This window comes from Podarcis filfolensis, assembly GCF_964270895.1.
Source record: "Podarcis filfolensis genome assembly, chromosome: 2".
Taxonomy (NCBI): Eukaryota; Metazoa; Chordata; class Lepidosauria; order Squamata; family Lacertidae; genus Podarcis; species Podarcis filfolensis.
This window is the reverse complement of record NC_139605.1, coordinates 15,747,686-15,765,628: the sequence shown is the minus strand read 5'-3', so window position 1 is coordinate 15,765,628 and position 17,943 is coordinate 15,747,686. Positions and strand designations below refer to the sequence as shown.

Below are 17,943 nucleotides of genomic sequence, written 5' to 3'. Positions count from 1 at the left end.
CTTTCCCCCCACTCTTGTTAGGACACTAGAATCAGTGGGTATCCAACAAAGCTGAATGTTGGAAGATTTAGGATTGTTGCAGGAATTCCCCCCCCCCCCAGTTCCACAAGCACGACACGAATACACACACAGACAACTCCCATTGGTAAACTTTTTTTTGTAAGGGCCTCCATAAATAAGGAAGCGCCTAAACCTAGAAGTCTGCCCCCCACGGAACCCGTTCCCTATTCTCAAACTGGGTAGACTGTTTCCCTATTCAAATAAATCGTTGCGCTCTAGCCAATGAATGTAACCGAACAGCGCCCCTTGTGGCAGCCAAGCAGGTACTGCAAGGCCGCTGACTATCTTGCTCAATGACTTTGACAGGCGGTAATACAACATATTCCCGTCCATTTTATTATTATTTTTTTTAATAAATTTTTATTGGTTTTACAACATATATTAACACACAAAAACTAACAGTTCACAACATAACACACTAACAGACAAACATAAAAACACGTATAATTTCTTAACCTTTTTTCCCTTAAACCTTATTCCAGCGACTTCCCCATACCTCCCTTTTCTGCATCCCTGTTTTAAGCTTTTTCAGCAACCCCTAATTTCAATTACTTATAATTCAATTTCATTAATCCTTTTTCTCTTACCCAATTATTTGTCGCTGCAATTCTGTTTTACAATACCCATGACATTTTAGCACTCATTAATTTTACAACAGTTCTTAAGATAAACTTTAAATTTTTTCCAGTCTTCTTCCACCGTCTCTCTCCCTTGGTCGCGGATTCTGCCAGTCATCTCAGCCAGTCCCATATAGTCAATCACCTTCGTCTGCCACTCTTCCAGCGTGGGTAGTTCTTGTATCTTCCAATACTTTGCTAAAAGAACTCTTGCTGCTGTTGTAGCATACATAAAGAACGTCCTATCTTTCCTTGACACCAATTGGCCTACCATGCCCAGGAGGAAGGCCTCTGGTTTCTTCTGAAAAGTACACTTAAGTACCTTCTTAATTTCATTATAGATCATTTCCCAGAAAGCCTTGATCCTTGGGCATGTCCACCAAAGGTGGTAAAAAGTACCTTCAGTTTCCTTACATTTCCAACATTTATTATTGGGCGTGTGATAGATTTTTGCAAGCTTGACTGGGGTCATGTACCACCTATAAATCATTTTCATAATGTTCTCTTTTAGGGCATTACATGCCGTAAATTTCATACCGGTGGTCCACAATTGTTCCCAGTCCGCAATCATGATATTGTGACCAATATCTTGTGCCCATTTAATCATAGCAGATTTAACCGTCTCATCCTGTGTATTCCATTTCAACAGCAAGTTGTACATTCTTGACAAATTCTTAGTATTGGGTTCTAACCATTCTGTTTCTAATTTTGACCTCTCCACCTGAAAGCCAATTTTCCTCATATTCCCGTCCATTTTAGTTCACTGATGCCCAGGATGTCAATATTTATTCTTATTATGAGATAGCAAGAATAAATACTGACATCCTGGGCATCAGTGAACTAAAATGGACAGGAATGGGCAAATTCAGTTTGGATGACCATCATATCTACTACTGTGGGCAAGAATCCCATAAAAGAAAAGGAGTGGCCCTCATAGTCAACAAAAGAGTGGCGAAAGCTGTACTGGGATGCAATCTCAAAAATGATAGAATGATCTCGATACGAATCCAAGGCAGACCTTTTAACATCACAGCAATCCAAGTTTATGCACCAACTACTGGTGCTGAAGAAACTGAAATTGACCAATTCTATGAAGACTTACAACACCTTATAGAAGTGACACCAAAGAAGGATGTTCTTCTCATTATAGGGGATTAGAATGCTAAAGTAGGGAATCAAGAGATAAAAGGAACAACTGGCAAGTTTGGCCTTGGAGATCAAAACGAAGCAGGGCAAAGGCTAGTAGAGTTCTGTCAAGAGAACAAGCTGGTCATCACAAACACTCTTTTCCAACAACACAAGAGACGACTCTACACATGCACATCACCAGATGGGCAGCATCGAAATCAGATTGATTATATTCTCTGCAGCCAAAGATGGAGAAGCTCTATAGAGTCAGCAAAAACAAGACCTGGAGCTGACTGTGGCTCGGATCATCAGCTTCTTATAGCAAAATTCAAGCTTAAACTGAAGAAAGTAGGAAAAACCACTGGGCCGGTATGATACAATCTAAATCAAATCCCTTATGAATACACAGTGGAAGTGAGGAACAGGTTTAAGGATTTAGATTTGGTGGACAGAGTGCCTGAAGAACTATGGATGGAGGCTTGCAACATTATACAGGAGGCAGCAATGAAAACCCTATTCTCCCTATTCTCAAACTGGGTAGACCATTTCCCTATTCAAATAAATCGCTGCACTCTAGCCAATGAATGTAACTGAACAGCGCCCCTTGTGGCAGCCAAGCAGGTACTGCAAGGCCGATGTCTATCTCGCTCAATGACTTTGACAGGCGGTAATACAACATATCCGGAATTAATTGGCCATGACTAATCTTTTGACCAAACTGCGGGAGGCAGTGGAAGACAGAAGTGCCTGCCATGCTCTGGTCCATGGGGTCATGAAGAGTCGGACACGACTAAACGACTAAACAACAACAATCTTTTCAGAATGTGTCAGAATGTTTCCGCTTTGAGTGAAAGTATTTCTACCTCTCTAGTGTTTCTGTTATAAATTCATAGAAATGTAACTGTATGTCGGATCTGTGCCGTTCCACTTTTGTTTTGCACCTTGGAAGAAGGACTATCAAAGGGGGGAGGCTTGACCTAGGGCAGCCATAATCCCCCAGGCTTACCAACACGTCCGCAGTCAGCTCACCCATCGGACATACTAACGTTGATGGTGCCAGACCATGGATCATTCCACTTACATTTGGAAATGGATTCGGTACCGACTAAAACAAAAGACAGTAGTCATCCCTTCCCTCTGGGGGCAGGAAACTGTGAACTTCTCTCTGTTCTATGGAATGTGCGCTTGAGAAGGGAGAGGGGAGGAACGAGACAGGTGCCAAGACACTCAGGTTACCGCCTCAACCCCTCCTTTTTTGGGATGTATCAGTGATGTAGTTATGATGTAGCAATGATGTAGTTTTAGGGGTGTAGCATGGGGATTAGGAACGGATAAAAGTTGGGGTCGCCTTTTGTTTGGGGCTTCCATTTTGCTTCGTCTTGTAGTTAGTGTCATGATAGTTTACAATAAAGACCAAGCCTACTGGCTGCTGTTTTGCTCTGATATTCCAGCTGATGTCTTTGCTTTTGTCCAAGGGAGCCCTCAAATTTCTCCGTTAACAGTTTAAAAGAAAGTGCTTTTCTCTACAGTACATTCTCTAAACTATGGCACTTGATCCCCCAGGATACAGTGACTGCCATCGTGAATGGCTTTGAAAGAGGACCAGATAAATTCATGCAGGAGAGGGCTATCAATAGCTACTAGCCACCTGCCCAGTAGGGGGCAGCAGTGTTTCCAAATACTAGCTGGCAGCTGAAGGCACGCAGAAGGTACCAGCACCCCTAGGTAGGGCTGGGAGACCTGTGCCTGAAATCCTGGGGAGCCACTGCCAGTCAGTGCCTACAGTACTGAGCTAGATGGAGCAGTGGTCTGATTCAGCAGAAGGCAGCATCCTCTGCTCCTCTGCAACAAGAGGAAGGCTGGTTCAAAGCAATCTGCTCAGCCGGCACATGGCCAGACCACTTGCGGATCCTGAGAGCAGGTGGAGGGAGGGAGGAGGAGGAAGCAGGGGGCGAGATCTAGGATGCAGTCCAGCGTGGACCAGCCAGATGTGTGGTGTACAAATCATAAAATTATTATTGTTAGTAAAGCTTGCTTTCTGAGGGTGGCTGCACTCAGGAAAGGAACAGATAGGCAAGGGAAAGCGGGGCACACGATTCAGCTGCCGGCTGGGCAAAGCAAAAGGATTGCCACGGAGAAGGGAGGCAGGGAGAAGCCAAAGGCAGAAGCAGCCCAGCCAGGCACCAGTGGGAGCGCGTTGGAGGTTTATTTTATTTTATTATCAGTTTTATATTGGAGCCTGGAAATCCAAATTCACGCTAACAGAAAAATAAAATAAAAAATGAGATGCCCACAGCTAATAGACCAGCCTCATCAGGCTGACGCCCTGATAATCTGTACTCAAATAGCCTCCAATTCACAGTAGAATCCGTGTGTGAAGCAGGTGCAATAAAATAAAGCTATCTGGCTATAACCTCTGTTATTCACAGAGTGACCGCTGTTAGAGAAGGAGCTGTGCCTATTTATAGCTCTCCTATTTAAGTTGATGGAGGAAAGGAAGAGTTTTAAATGGGTTGGGCGCAAAACCAAGCATACGAATCAGGGATGTTATCTAGGCTGCATCCTGACTGCTTGCCCTATCCTCCTCCATTGGCCTTTTCCGCTCTGAGCCTGCATGCACGCATTTCTGTACCCGTGTGTGCACACCTTTAATTAAAAACAAACAGAAGTGCCCAAGAGCAATCACTACCAAACAGCGGTGCCAACTTGAATAAACAATTTAGCGTGGAAGGGGGCAGGTAATCAATCACATGATGCGGCGCTCGCCCACTATTTGAATGGCAATGCCTATCAACACTGGGACGCCCTGGCCCCCACTCAAATGGGGTGTGTGTGTTCCACCCCCCTATAATTTGGCTACTACAGTACACTATCAGAGGCAATGTGGGAGCTTCTGAACATGCATTGCTGGGAACAGGGCTGCTAAAAGGGTGTGTATGTGTGTGTGTGTGTGTGTGTGTGTGTGTGTGTGGAAAAAAAACTTTTTTTGCCCTCCAACACCACCTGGTGCTGCCCGTTTATAATGCATACAAAGCTCTGTTTTTTGACTGTTTGTAGCTGAGTCCAAAGAAGATGGTAACCATGTAAGACTATACTCAAGTCAAGTTACAAAACTCGGAAAGAGATGAAGACTATGGGTTCAAGTTGTGGAAATCTTCATGGATGAGGGGGGTTAGAGATAGGGGGGGTTAATAGAAATGTTCTGGGAGGGAGTTCTGAGCATTGGGGGGCAGATATTCCTGCTAAAGGAAGCCTTGGAAAACACAGTGACACCCACAGCCAGGTTTTCACACCCTCAGATACAGACCACTTCCCAAAAGCCCCTGGTCCCTTTTTTCTTCCAGTTTCAAGTCTTACTTGCTGCTTCTTTGCAGAACTGGAAAGGGAAAGCAAGAAAACCATCTGCTTAGACAGAGTGACTTACAGGTGTCTGTTGCAGTAACCTTTGATCGGATGCATGAAGCTATTATACAAAGTTATGCACAAGGGTAAGAGAGGCGGGAGGAAGACTCTAAGCAGCATAGCCAGAAAGAAATGAAACGTTGTGAAGCACAAGCAGTGAGAATTACATTAACAGTGCCCATTCACACACACAACATTATTGATAACGCACTATCCTTGTTCAGCAGAGGAGCGTAATTTAATTCAATGAACTTCTGTGAATTTGCCGAGAGACAACTAAATACTAAATCATTCACAGACTCTTCAGTCCCTAACAAGTCTGGTTCTCCCGGTGAGTTTACATGGTGATGCCGGTCATGGATTCTTGCCATGGCTGGGGCAGCCTCTATACACACACATGTACAAGAGCCCCCCCCCCCACCACCAGTCTGGCCCCTTAATAGAGTAAAAACAATTGTCTAGGTCTGTATGATAGTATCAGGCGGCCGAGGAACCAACCCCCATGGCAAGTTGCCAGGAATGGATAATATATGGAAAAGTCCTTACCATCAGCTTTTACTCAGTATTCACAGAGAGAGGCTTGGGAATACAGCCTCTCGGATTAATGTGTTGCTTCGAGTGAAACTGCACCCCATCCGTCTCTCCCATTTCCTCATTCATCATCCCTATGGTGCTGAGAAGTGCCCTCAGCTTTTGAGCTCTTTGCCCTCCAACTTCCAAGGCCTGCTATGTTTTGGAGGGGGGGTCTGGAATGCTTTCTGAAGACAGTGTGTCCATCAGCTGTGGCCCTCCTGGTTCTCCCTCCTCCTCCTCCTCTCCCATTATTTCCCAGCTTTCCCCTTCGTCTTCCTCTGAGCTGCGACCTCCCTCAAACCCCTGTTGTAATTCTGAAATGTCTTCTTCTTCTCTGGAAGGGTCAGGCTGGGGAGCCGGTCTCCCCCATTCCTCCTCTGCCCAGTCCCTGACAGACAGAGGCTACACAAAAGCCTCCTCCCCAAGTGAGGGGAGCCCCCCTGCCTGAATTCAGCACAGCATTTTCCCGCCTTTCCAGAACTCCTTTATTCCTCACCCCACAAAGACAGCCAAGATCCACGCTCCAGAAGCAAGCACTTGATATTCATCAAATATCTTCTTCATTGAAGCAGAGGTTGGATGACCATCTGTCCTGGATGCTTTAAATGAGATTCCTGCATTGCAGGGGGCTGGACTAGAGGACCCTCTGACCCCTTCCAACCCCACGATTCTACGATTACAACGTCTCCCACCCACCCGATGTGCTTCTAGTCTAGAATCTGTTCCTAGAGAGTTTTTCCTCCAGGACAAGGCAGAAATCCTTACCTCTCCATGAAGAGTATGCGGCTCCTTCTCCTCCCCCTGTGCACTGCAAGTTTTGCAGGTTGGCCCCCTTTCCTCTTTCCTCTTCTTTCCTGCCATAACAAAAACCCCATGGCTGCACAGCGGAGACCCTTCAAAAGTAGATTGAGCTAGCAGCCGCTGCTTAAAGTGCTCAGTGTCACCTGTTGAAGCAGCAGCTCCCCACAGCGTGGCAATAACAAATGAGTAGGTGTGGCTAGGATTGCACTGCTCATCTCATGCTTTAGTGCCTGAGGGCCCTGGTCCTTCCACCACCTGGCCCGGGGCGGGGCCTGACAGGCCTCACAAGGACTGCTGCTACTGCTGCGCAGGACTCCCCTGTGTGAGTGCCTGAGGGCCCTGCTCCTGCCACCACCTGGGCGGGGCCTGACAGGCCTCACAAGGACTGCTGCTACTGCTGCCCAGGAGGACTCCCCTGTGTGGGTGCCTGAGGGCACTGGTCCTGCCACTCACCACCTGGCCCAGGGCAGGGCCTGACAGGTATCACAAGGACGGTTGCTGTTACTGCTGCTCCTGTCCAGGAGGACTCGGAGGGGCGCAGAGTTCTTTTTAAAATGTTTTAAAATTTTCTTTTTCCCTTTTGAATTTTTTGTATGTGGGGGTGGGTGGGGGTGGGATGGATGTTTGGTTGGGCTTGGGAATTTGATTTTGATGTATTTGTAATTTTTACAGTTTTATGTTTGTATTGTTTATTATTTTTTTTAAGGTTTTATTTTGTTCTTAAGGGGAGGGGTCAGGGCTGCCGGGGAGCGGGTCCCAGCCAACAAAATGGCTGGGGCGTGTTCCACAGAGGGGGATGCGCTGGGACAACCGATCTCAGTGATCATGGGTAGGAGGAGGAGTTACGCTAAGACCAGACCATGTCATTACAGAGGGGGCAGGTTTAGTCGTTTTCTGAGGACTATCCCTGCCTCCAGGTCTGGTCCTGACCGGATGGATACTAGAATCAGCAAGGGATACCCACATGACCTGAAGGTGCTGCTGTGCAATGCCAGGTCAATGATTCATAAGACCACTGCCATCCATGACTTGATCATGGATGGAGGACTTGACCTGGCATGTGCAACAGAGACTTGGTTGGATGAAGCAGATGGGCCTGTCCTTGCCGCTGCTTGTCCACCAGGTTTCTCTTACGCACAGCAACCCAGGCCTTGTGGGCGGGGAGGGGGGGTTGCAGTGATTTTTAGGAAGTCACTAGTTTGCACCAGGCGTCCTATTGGGAAGACCCAGTTTTCTGAGTGCATGTTCTAGAAGTTGGGCAATAGGGGCAGTACAGGATTCCTTTTGGTGTACCGACCTCCCCGCTGCACCAAGGATTCCCTGCCCGAGCTGCTTCAGGTCATAGCGGATGTTCTCCTGGAGATACCTAGTTTGGTTGTCCTAGGGGATTTTAACATCCATGCCGACACGACCTTACAAGGGGCCGCTCGGGACTTCGTGGAAAGCATGGCCTCCATGGGGCTGTCCCTGAATAAGTCTGGCCCAACCCATAGCCGTGGACATGCCTTGGACCTGGTGTTTACCTCTATGGATGTTGGTGATCTGACACTAAGTAAAAGCGAAATGAAAGAAGTGCCATGGTCAGATCACTTCCTGGTGCAACTGGACTTCTCCGCGACCCTTCCCCTCTGCAGGGAGGTGGGACCGATTCGGATGGTCTGCCCCTGCCACTTAATGGATCCATATGGTTTCCAGAGAATGGTAGGGGATGCTTTATCCCATGTTGATGGCCTTTCAGCTGATTCCCTGGTGGCCTGCTGGAATGTGGAGTTAACCAGGGCTATTGACTGTTTGGCTCCGAAGTGCCCTCTCCGATTGCATGGAGCCCGGAGAGCCCCATGGTTTTCCACGGATCTGAAGGCAATGAAACAATCGTTGAGACGGCTAGAGTGCCGGTGGCAGATAACTCATTCTGAAGCTGACCGGACACGGGTTAGAGCTCAATGTCGAGCCTACCAAGTGGCGGTAGTGACGGTGAAGAAGACTTTCTTCACTGCCTCTATTGTGTGGGATGTGAAACACAAGAGCAGTCAAGTACAACGTTCCTAGAGTGAACATGTTTGTCCAGCCAGCAGGTAAACTTCCTGTTTCCTTCTGAGCTGGGAAGGACTTCCTCTGCGTGTGACTAGAGGTGGGTGTGGCCTCACCTGTGCAGGTAATGACAAAAGCACAGGGCAGGGCAGCCACCTCTCTCTCTTTCACCACATGCATCAAAGACACAACATCTACTAAGTCAAAGATGCCCTCTTGGCTTCCAGCCAAGAGAGGGCAAAGGGACTGTCTTCTTATAAGATAGATTCCAAGTGTATGTTACTTCATTAAGCTAAGTAATATGATATGGAAAAGACATTACCATCAGCTTTTACTCAGTATTCACAGAGAGAGGCTTGGGAATACAGCCTCTAGGAATAATGTGTTGCTTCGAGTGAAACTGCACCCCATCCGTCTCTCCCATTTCCTCATTCATCATCCCTATGGTGCTGAGAAGTGCCCTCAGCTTTTGAGCTCTTTGCCCACCTACTTCCAAGGCCTGCTATGTTTTGGAAGGGAGGGTCTGGAATGCTTTCTAAAGACAGTGTGTCCATCAGCTGTGGCCCCCATACTTCTCCCTCCTCCTCCGCCTCTCCCATTATTTCCCAGCTTTCCCCCTCATCTTCCTCTGAGCTGTGACCTCCCTCAAACCCCTGTTGTAATTCTGAAATGTCTTCTTCTCTGGAAGGGTCAGGCTGGGGAGCCGGTCTCCACTATTCCTCCTCTGCCCAGTCCCTGACAGACAGAGGCTACACAAAATCCTCCTCCCCACGTGAGGGGAGCCCTCCTGCCTGAATTCAGCACAGCATTTTCCCGCCTTTCCAGAACTCCTTTATTCCTCACCCCACAAAGACAGCCAAGATCCATGCTCCAGAAGCAAGCACTTGATATTCATCTTCTTCATTGAAGCAGAGGTTGGATGACCAGCTGTCTTGGATGCTTTAAATGAGATTCCTGCATTGCAGGGGGCTGGACTAGATGACCCTCTGACCCCTTCCAACCCCACGATTCTATGATTACAACGTCTCCCACCCACCCGATGTGCTTCCAGTCTAGAATCTGTTCCCTGAGAGTTTTTCCTCCAGGACAAGGCAGAAATCCTTACCTCTCCATGAAGTGTATGCGGCTCCTCCTCCCCCCCCCCCCCGGTGCACTGCAAGTTTTGCAGGTTGGCCCCCCTTCCTCTTTCCTCTTCTTTCCTGCCACAACAAACATTCTGCGTCTTGGTTTAGTCATGCCTAAACACAAATGATTTAGTGACTAAGAGTCTATAGTGCAAACACACTACATGTGCCAGCTGTACAGCAGACAGAAATTCAGTCACCGCCCAATTTTATTGTCACTGGAAGTCCAAGGTGAGAACGCTGGTTTCTCACTGTCAACACAGGAAGCTACTGCAACCGGGAAATTGGAAGAGGGGTGAGAGACCCCCCCCCAAAAAACCCTTGCCTCACTACGAGGCAAAGACAAAGAGCCTCCGCTGCAGATTACCAAATCTATCAATTCACTGATAAATGAACCTATGTACTGGCTCAATCAAAACTTTAGAAATGCATATAAAATCACCCCAGTGATGGATTTACACCATTCCAATGCTGTTTTACTCAGAGGGGAAATGGCTAGCAGAGGAGGAGCTTGGGATATGAGTAGGGGGCAGCCATACTCCTTGAAGGGTCCCCATTGCCTGAGTGATAATCTCTGGCATGCTGGCATCCTGGAAGCCGACAGGTAGTCATTCCAAGAACAATCGCAAGCCCAACCTCAGTGGATTGGGGTCCCGGACAAGAAAAAGGGTGTGCTTAACTTGGCTGGGAAAACAGGAAAATGTAAACACTTACCTTTGTTTCACATGTGGTGTCCATTGCTATCGCGCAATGTATACCTGAAGGAGCGTCTCCACCCCCATCATTCAGCCCGGACACTGAGATCCAGCACCGAGGGCCTTGTGGCAGTTCCCTCACTGTGAGAAGTGAGGCTACTAGGAACCAGACAGAGGGCCTTCTCAGTAGTGGCACCCGCCCTGTGGAACGCCCTCCCTTCAGATGTGTACGAAATAAGCAGCTATCCTATCTTTAAAAGACATCTGAAGGCAGCCCTGTTTAGGGAAGTTTTTAATATTTAATGTTGTATTGTTTTTAACACTTGATTGGAAGCCGCCCAGAGTGGCTGGGGAAACTCAGCAAGATGGGCGGGGTATAAATAATAAATTATTATTATTATTATTATTATTATTATTATTATTATTATTATTATTAAAGGGTCCTTGGCTATGCACAGCAAGCAAGCAGACGCTCTAGAACTGCTAGTAATCTTACAAATGAACATAGGAAAACCCAGCCTGCTGTCTTCAATAACTAAGGCTTAGAGGAACTTCAGCTGAGAAGTAAGTCCCATTGAGTGCAGAGGGAATTCCCCTGACACGTGTAAATGATCTAGGTTAGGGTTCCTCGAGAGGTATTTGGAGGGCTGTCCTGCCACTTCCACCCTTTTTGAAAAAAAGGGTCCATAAAGCAGGTTTCTTGCTTTGAGATTTTATTTTATTATTTTTAGAGAAAGTGGTAGTAGCGCCTATGGCAACCGCCTCAGTGACTGTTGGACCTACTCTTTGTCTCGTCTGCTCAATCTGCTGCTGCCTGTCTTCGCATGCACAGGAAGTCCCCAACTCACCAGGGGTTTGAGACCCGTTGGCTCCCCTCACCTGGTTTAGTCAGCCATTCAACGGTCTCCAAAAAAATTTACAAATCACTTGGGAAGACAGGCGAACTAATATCAGTGTACTGGAAGAAGCAAAGATCACCAGTGTCGAAGCAATGATTCTTCAACATCAAGTTCGTTAGACTGGTCATTTTGTGTGGATGCCTGATGATCGTCTTCCAAAGCAACTACTCTATTCCGAACTTAAAAATGGAAAGCGTAATGCTGGTGGTCAACAAAAGAGGTTTAAAGACTGTCTCAAGGCAAATCTAAAAAAAATGTAGCATAAACGCTGAGAATTGGGAAACACTGGCCTGCGAGCGCTCCAGTTGGAGAACAGCCTTTACCAAAGGTGTCATGGGCTTTGAAGACACTCGAACTCAGGATAAAAGGGAGAAACGTGCTAAGAGGAAGGCACGCTTGGCAAATCCACACCGTGATCAACTCCTGCCCAGGAACCAATGCCCCCACTGTAGAAGGGCATGTGGGTCCAGAACTGGCCTCCACAGTCACTTACAGACTCATTGTTAAAACTGTGTTTATGGAAGACAATCTTACTTGGCTACAAGTGATCGTCAAAGAAGAAGACAAAGCCGTTCCCAGGTGTGTCTGCTGTCGCATGCTGGCAGCTTCTAGGAGCCACAGGTGAGAGCTGAGTGCAGGGTGGGGACCAAAGGTGGACAAACTACTCCAGAAGCGGCACAATGTGTCCCCTACCATAGGTCCTACCCCTCTCCTAATGGATACAGTTAATCACTAAAAACCATACATTTATTACATTGACACACAGGAGCCTCTTCAGTAGGGCTGGTGAGTGTGGGCCTCACCCCCTAGGCCAGGTGGAAAGGGCCTTGCAGGGAGAGGCCTTCACGCCTCACAGCCGGGCGATGTTCCTCCGGCGTAGTGTTCATGTGCTCTGCATGTTTATATACACAAATCCCCCCCTTTTTTGCTAGCATTGTTGGATCTATTTGCATCACTATAGCAATTATAGATAAGTCTGGCAAGCTGTTTCTCAGAATTAAAGTGTTTTCCTCCATGTTTGCAGGGTAAAAAAAATGCAGTTTCTATAATGTGTGTGTAGGTCAGTTGCAGTTTTACCTACGGACTGGATGTGAGATCCTGGTTATTGTTTTTTGTTCATACAGTGATATAAATTGTACTGCACGTCTTACAAGGACAGGAAGAAATACCACCGACATAATAATTGCCACATACAGGAAAAAAGGGTATAGTTTGAGTTCCTCACTTGTACTTTTATAAATTGTTTAATGTGTCAACACGAATAAAAGTTATTAATATTGCAGTGGTTTGTATAAGGAATTATTATGATGATCAGAATGTAATGGAAACCAATACTGAAACTGAAATACTTTATTATCACTTTACAACTTGTATACATTTGTACACTCAGCTCTCTTAGTCTTAATTCCCCTCACACCCACCAAACCCGAAAGTCCGTTGCCCTGTTGTTATCTTTTCATTCAGCAGCCTAACAGACCACGGGTAGAAGCTGTTCTTTACCCTGTTGGTGCGACTAACAGTGGCGTAGCGTGGGGGTGCAGGGGGGGCCGGCCGCACCGGGCGCAACATCTGGGGGGGCGCTCGCACTCGCAGCTCTCTAGTGGAAGAGACTCGAGTGCTAAAATCCACGGGTTAGGGGGCGCAAATTACTTGCCTTGCCCCGGGTGCTGACAACCCACGCTACGCCACTGGCGACTAATCATGCTTCTATATCTTCTGCCTGAGGGCAGAAGATCAAGAAAGTGCCAACCAGGGTGTGAATCATCCATGAGAATTTTCCTCACTGTCCTGAGGCAACGTTCTTTGGCTATGTCATCCAGCAGATTCACGAAACAGCCCATAATATCTTGTGCTGTATTCACCACCTTCTGTAGGCACTTCCTATCAGTTGATGTCAAACCAGCGTACCACACCGTGATGCCGTATGAAAGGAATGCAGAAATAATGCAAATAATGAAGCCATCAATTCTAGCACCATCTTATCTAAATTATATAATTCGGTATTTGAACTATTGGTATTAATAATTGTATTATCAATTGGTGTTGTTATAATGAAGCTATTATTCCAGACTGTAATTGAAAACTAATAAAAATTATTATCAAAAAATATATAAATTAAACTGCAGGATGTGAAGTCAAGCTGTTCTGTGGCAAAACACTAGAACAGGAGGCTTGTTGACCACTTTAGCAAGCCATTCAGAGTTGCTAACAATAGGTAAAGGTAAAGGTAAAGGGACTCCTGACCATTAGGTCCAGTCGTGACTGACTCTGGGGTGCGGCGCTCATCTCGCTTTATTGGCCGAGGGAGCCGGCGTACAGCTTCCGGGTCATGTGGCCAGCATGACTAAGCCGCTTCTGGCGAACCAGAGCAGCGCACGGAAACACCATTTACCTTCCCGCCGGAGCGGTACCTATTGATCTACTTGCACTTTGACATGCTTTCGAACTGCTAGGTTGGCAGGAGCAGGGACCGAACAACAGGAGCTCACCCCATTGCGGGGATTCAAACCGCTGACCTTCTGATCGGCAAGTCCTAGGCTCTGTTGTTTAACGCACAGTGCCACCCACGTCCCCTAACAATAGGTAGCTTTCTCTAATTGCCAGGTTTTAGGTAGGAGATGCTGGATGGAAACTGCAACAGGATTTTGTGGGCTTGGTACAACGTATGTGGATTATTATTATTACAGTGGTACCTCGGGTTACATACGCTTCAGGTTACAGACTCTGCTAACCCAGAAATAGTACCTCGGGTTAATAACTTTGCTTCAGGATGAGAACAGAAATCGTGCTCTGGCAGCACAGCAGCAGCAGGAGGCCCCATTAGCTAAAGTGGTGCTTCAGGTTAAGAACAGTTTCAGGTTAAGAACGGACCTCTGGAACGAATTAAGTACGTAACCAGAGGTACCACTGTATTATTAATTCAGTTTATACACCGCCCTATACCTGGAGGTCTCAGGGCGGTTCACAAAGAAGACCACAACATATAAAATAAAACCAAAAACAATAACCCAATGACCCCCCCCCCCCAAAAAGAGCCATATTCTAAAAGGGTGTTGCATCAGGCCCCCTGCATCCCTGCATCTATTGAGAAGAGCTGCTGTGCAATGTACATCCATTAGCTCAGTCTAGCCTGCCTCGCAGGCTGTTGCAATTTGCAAATATAAAAGTCGGGGAGTGGGGGGAGGAAAATAGACAACCTTGAGCTCCTGGATGGAAGAGCAAGAAACTATTATATGGCCACCAACATGGATGGCTTAAAAAGTGGACTAGATGAATTCATGAAGGATGATGCTCTCAGTGGCTTCTCGCGATGCTGCCAGTCGCGGCCAGTGTGCTTTTGAATACTGCTATATTGGCAGCCTGCATATGCATTTGAGATCTGGTACCCAAGAAAAGTGCTAGACTTTGCCTGCTATATACTGTGTTAGATTACTATCTATTATGGTCACTTTTAAGACCTTACCTGTGGTTTCACAGTTGAGACGCCAGAAAGGGTGCTTGCATTTCCTTTGCAACCCTGAGCCCCACATTCAAGAGAACTAGCCAGCATCTAGTCAAGCTCATTCTTTTTCATAAGTCTCTTGAGATTTAACCATTTGGGGCCATGGAAGATGAAGACGGCTACATGGTGTTAAGTCCCCGGCCAAGTAATAAAAACTCTGCACGCTGGGCAGAAGCTAAGAGGACGCAAGGTATGGTTTTTTTTATAGAAAAAGAATCTTTGTTTGCACTTTTATATTATTATTAAGCAGTGCCCTTTCTGGGGCACACAACCCTCTCTGAATTAGGTTTGAGCCACTTTTTGGGGTATCACTGCTAGTTCATATTTTGTTGGTTGTATTCAACTAAGTTTTACTCAATGTAGATTCGTTGAAACTTATGGACGCACTTTGCAGTGCAAACCAAACCATGTCAACTCAGGAGTAAGTTCTGCTGAATTCAATGGAGTTTACTTCCCAGGTGATCGTGGGCTTAGGAAGATAGCCTTGGTCATGTGCATGAATTTCAGTGGGTCTACTCAGAGTAACATCTAGTTGAATACCACCCTGCGTAAGTGAGTTTTATACATTGTAAGCTGCTTAGCAGTAAATCCAGAGAGCAGGGAGCAGTTGGGCATAAGGTTCATTTTATTTCATACTTTGCATGACCGTTTGTGCTAATATTTTTTATTATTTATATTCGTGTGAAAATTCACAACATCAGTGGCATCAATGACGGTTAAGGAGAGGCGGACATTGGTTGCTATTTGATATTGTTAAAGAAATTGGAGTTCTTGTTGGAAATACACTAAAAAAGATATACCAAGAGCTCAGGCCACAAGTTTCAATATAAGGAATAGTTCCTACTCGAGAGTTGAAAAGAAAAGAAAAACGTGTATATTCTGCTAAGAATAACAATTTGAAGCTGATAGTAAATTTAAACACAACGTGTAAGTATGATAGTTTTAAGTAAATTTAAACACAACGTGTAAGTACGATAGTTTTAAGGTAAAACGTTTAAGTACAGGAATAATGTAGTTTCAAATATGCAGTGATATAGTATAGAGGTACATGAAATACCAGTACACAACAATTATTTTGTACAAGTCTCAATGGCAGTCAAAAGGAGTCCATATTATATAGAATCAGAATAAGGAATAAAGAATCAAATAGGGCCGAAAAGGAGTATTCGGAGTGTGAATCAGGTGTACGACTCAGTAGTGGTGACCAGGACAGGGCCCTGTTTCAGAGTAAACGCCTTCTTCAGCTCGGTTTTTTGAGGACTATAAATCTGTTGGAAGTCTGTATCATTTAATGCTTTTATGTTTCTTTTTCGACATGCGTCTTAGATAATGGAATGCTCCCAAGTTTTCTTGCGTTTCTCTGACGCTCAGAGGCATCCTCCCATATGCCATAATGTGGTCTGGAGAATTTTCCATGTCACATCTTTACTGGCGATAAGGAATGGATGCCAAAGTGCAAATACTGTATTTGGCAAGCTTGGGAGTTTCAAAGTTTCTGCATATTAGTAAAAATGTAAGTAAAATTAACATGCTAAATTAGCTTACTGTCTAGGGCATCAGAACATATTCCTATGTACATTATCCTGTGCAAATAACCTAATTTGCGTCGAATGTTCTCCAGGTTAACCCACACCACTGGCTGCAGGTGGGAGGCTGCCAGTTCATTATCTCAGGTATACAAAGGATCTGGTGATGTGGGCTGTATGGAAGGAGCCAACAAAAAGAAAATAAACCACTTGCTTTCCTATCATGGACCCCAGGAGCTAATAGGAGACCCAAGCCCAGGGCCGACAGTCATATATATTATATATTCTTTGTATCTATCTATCCATCATCTGTCTATCATCTATTTATTTATTTATCTATATATCATCTATATCTATCTATCTATCATCTATCTATCTATCTATCTATCTATCTATATCTATCTATCTATCATCTATCATCTATCATCTATCATCTATCATCTATCTATCTATCTATCTATCTATCTATCTATCTATCTATCTATCATCTATCTATCTATCTATCATCTATCTATATCTATCTATATCTATCTATCTATCATCTATCTATCTATCTATCTATCTATCTATCTATCTATCATCTATCTATCATCTATCTATCATCTGCATAACATCATCCAATAAATAATTAAACAAAAGAACTTTAACACAACCGTAACAACACAGTGCACAAGAGTTTGACATGTTGGACAAGAAAATTCACAAGCACCTTAAATTCATCCACTTAGCAATGCCCACCAGGAGCTGCTTAGCCAGGGAGACGTCTCAGTAATGTAACCAAAACATTGTGGCTGTTGTATTATACCTAACTGGCCACGTAAGAGAAGAAGGGCTTCCACATACCATATGTACCTGCAAACCCGTTCCACCTGCTTTCACACCTCTTTATCTTAAGTTTTTGCTTGTCAGCTAAGATAAGAGACCAAACTTTGCACCCTCATCCCAGCAATGAGAACTAATGCATTGAAGAGCTCTTTCTAGTCAGGCAGTGGCTGTCAGACACAAGATTAAGTCTCTGCATAACAAGCCGTCTGGTTAACAACGGTTGCAACCTCCTGTGTCTGCACCACAGAACAAGATCACGTGTAAAACATTGTGCCAATCACATTCTTCCCATCATAGCATACTCACTGGGTTGGATTCACATGACATAACTTCACTGGGGTAATACTCCAATGGTATCCTAGTTTAAGCATCGTCTCTCTCTCTCTGTCTCACTGTTTCATACTAGATCACCTTACAATACCTCTCAGAAATTTACCAGCGGTTCAGAGATTTGGGATAAAAAGGCTTGATGGAGAATTGTTACGACATCCTTCAATTTGGGGCTATCACGGTTGCAGCAGCGTTCGAAAGTCAGATCACTGCGTGTAGACCTTCTTTTTAGAGCTTTGCAAGAAGTCTGCATCTCGATTATTTGCAGCCAATTATGTCATGTTTTTCGGTAGGTTAGCTACATAAGCGCCATCTAGGGGCCAACCAGGCACAAGCAAGTCACATGCCTCCTCTGTACTGCTGTGCTTTGCTCAAGATCTCAGAATGTTGGTGGAATAAGGACAACAACATTGCTCTCAAAAATGGATTC

The 17,943-nt window shown here is 45.4% G+C and overlaps 2 protein-coding genes across 5 annotated transcripts in view; one reads left to right on the top strand and one right to left on the bottom strand.

Moving 5' to 3' along the window:
* Nucleotides 1-17,943, bottom strand: part of LOC310757108 (C-type lectin domain family 2 member D-like) — a 102,899-nt gene that overhangs the window by 6,905 nt on the left and 78,051 nt on the right. The window contains exon 1 of one of the 4 annotated variants that reach the window (XM_083602276.1): nucleotides 6,546-6,743. The exons of the other annotated variants lie outside the window; for them this stretch is intronic. Within the exon in view, the coding sequence (XP_083458402.1) occupies nucleotides 6,546-6,655 (110 nt within the window). The 5' untranslated portion in view covers nucleotides 6,656-6,743. Of the gene's footprint in view, nucleotides 1-6,545; nucleotides 6,744-17,943 lie in introns of those variants that run through there. 4 annotated transcript variants of the gene reach the window in all.
* LOC310757214 (C-type lectin domain family 2 member D-like) overlaps nucleotides 1-17,943 on the top strand; it is a 131,088-nt gene that overhangs the window by 111,494 nt on the left and 1,651 nt on the right. The gene's annotated exons all lie outside the window — the stretch shown is intronic.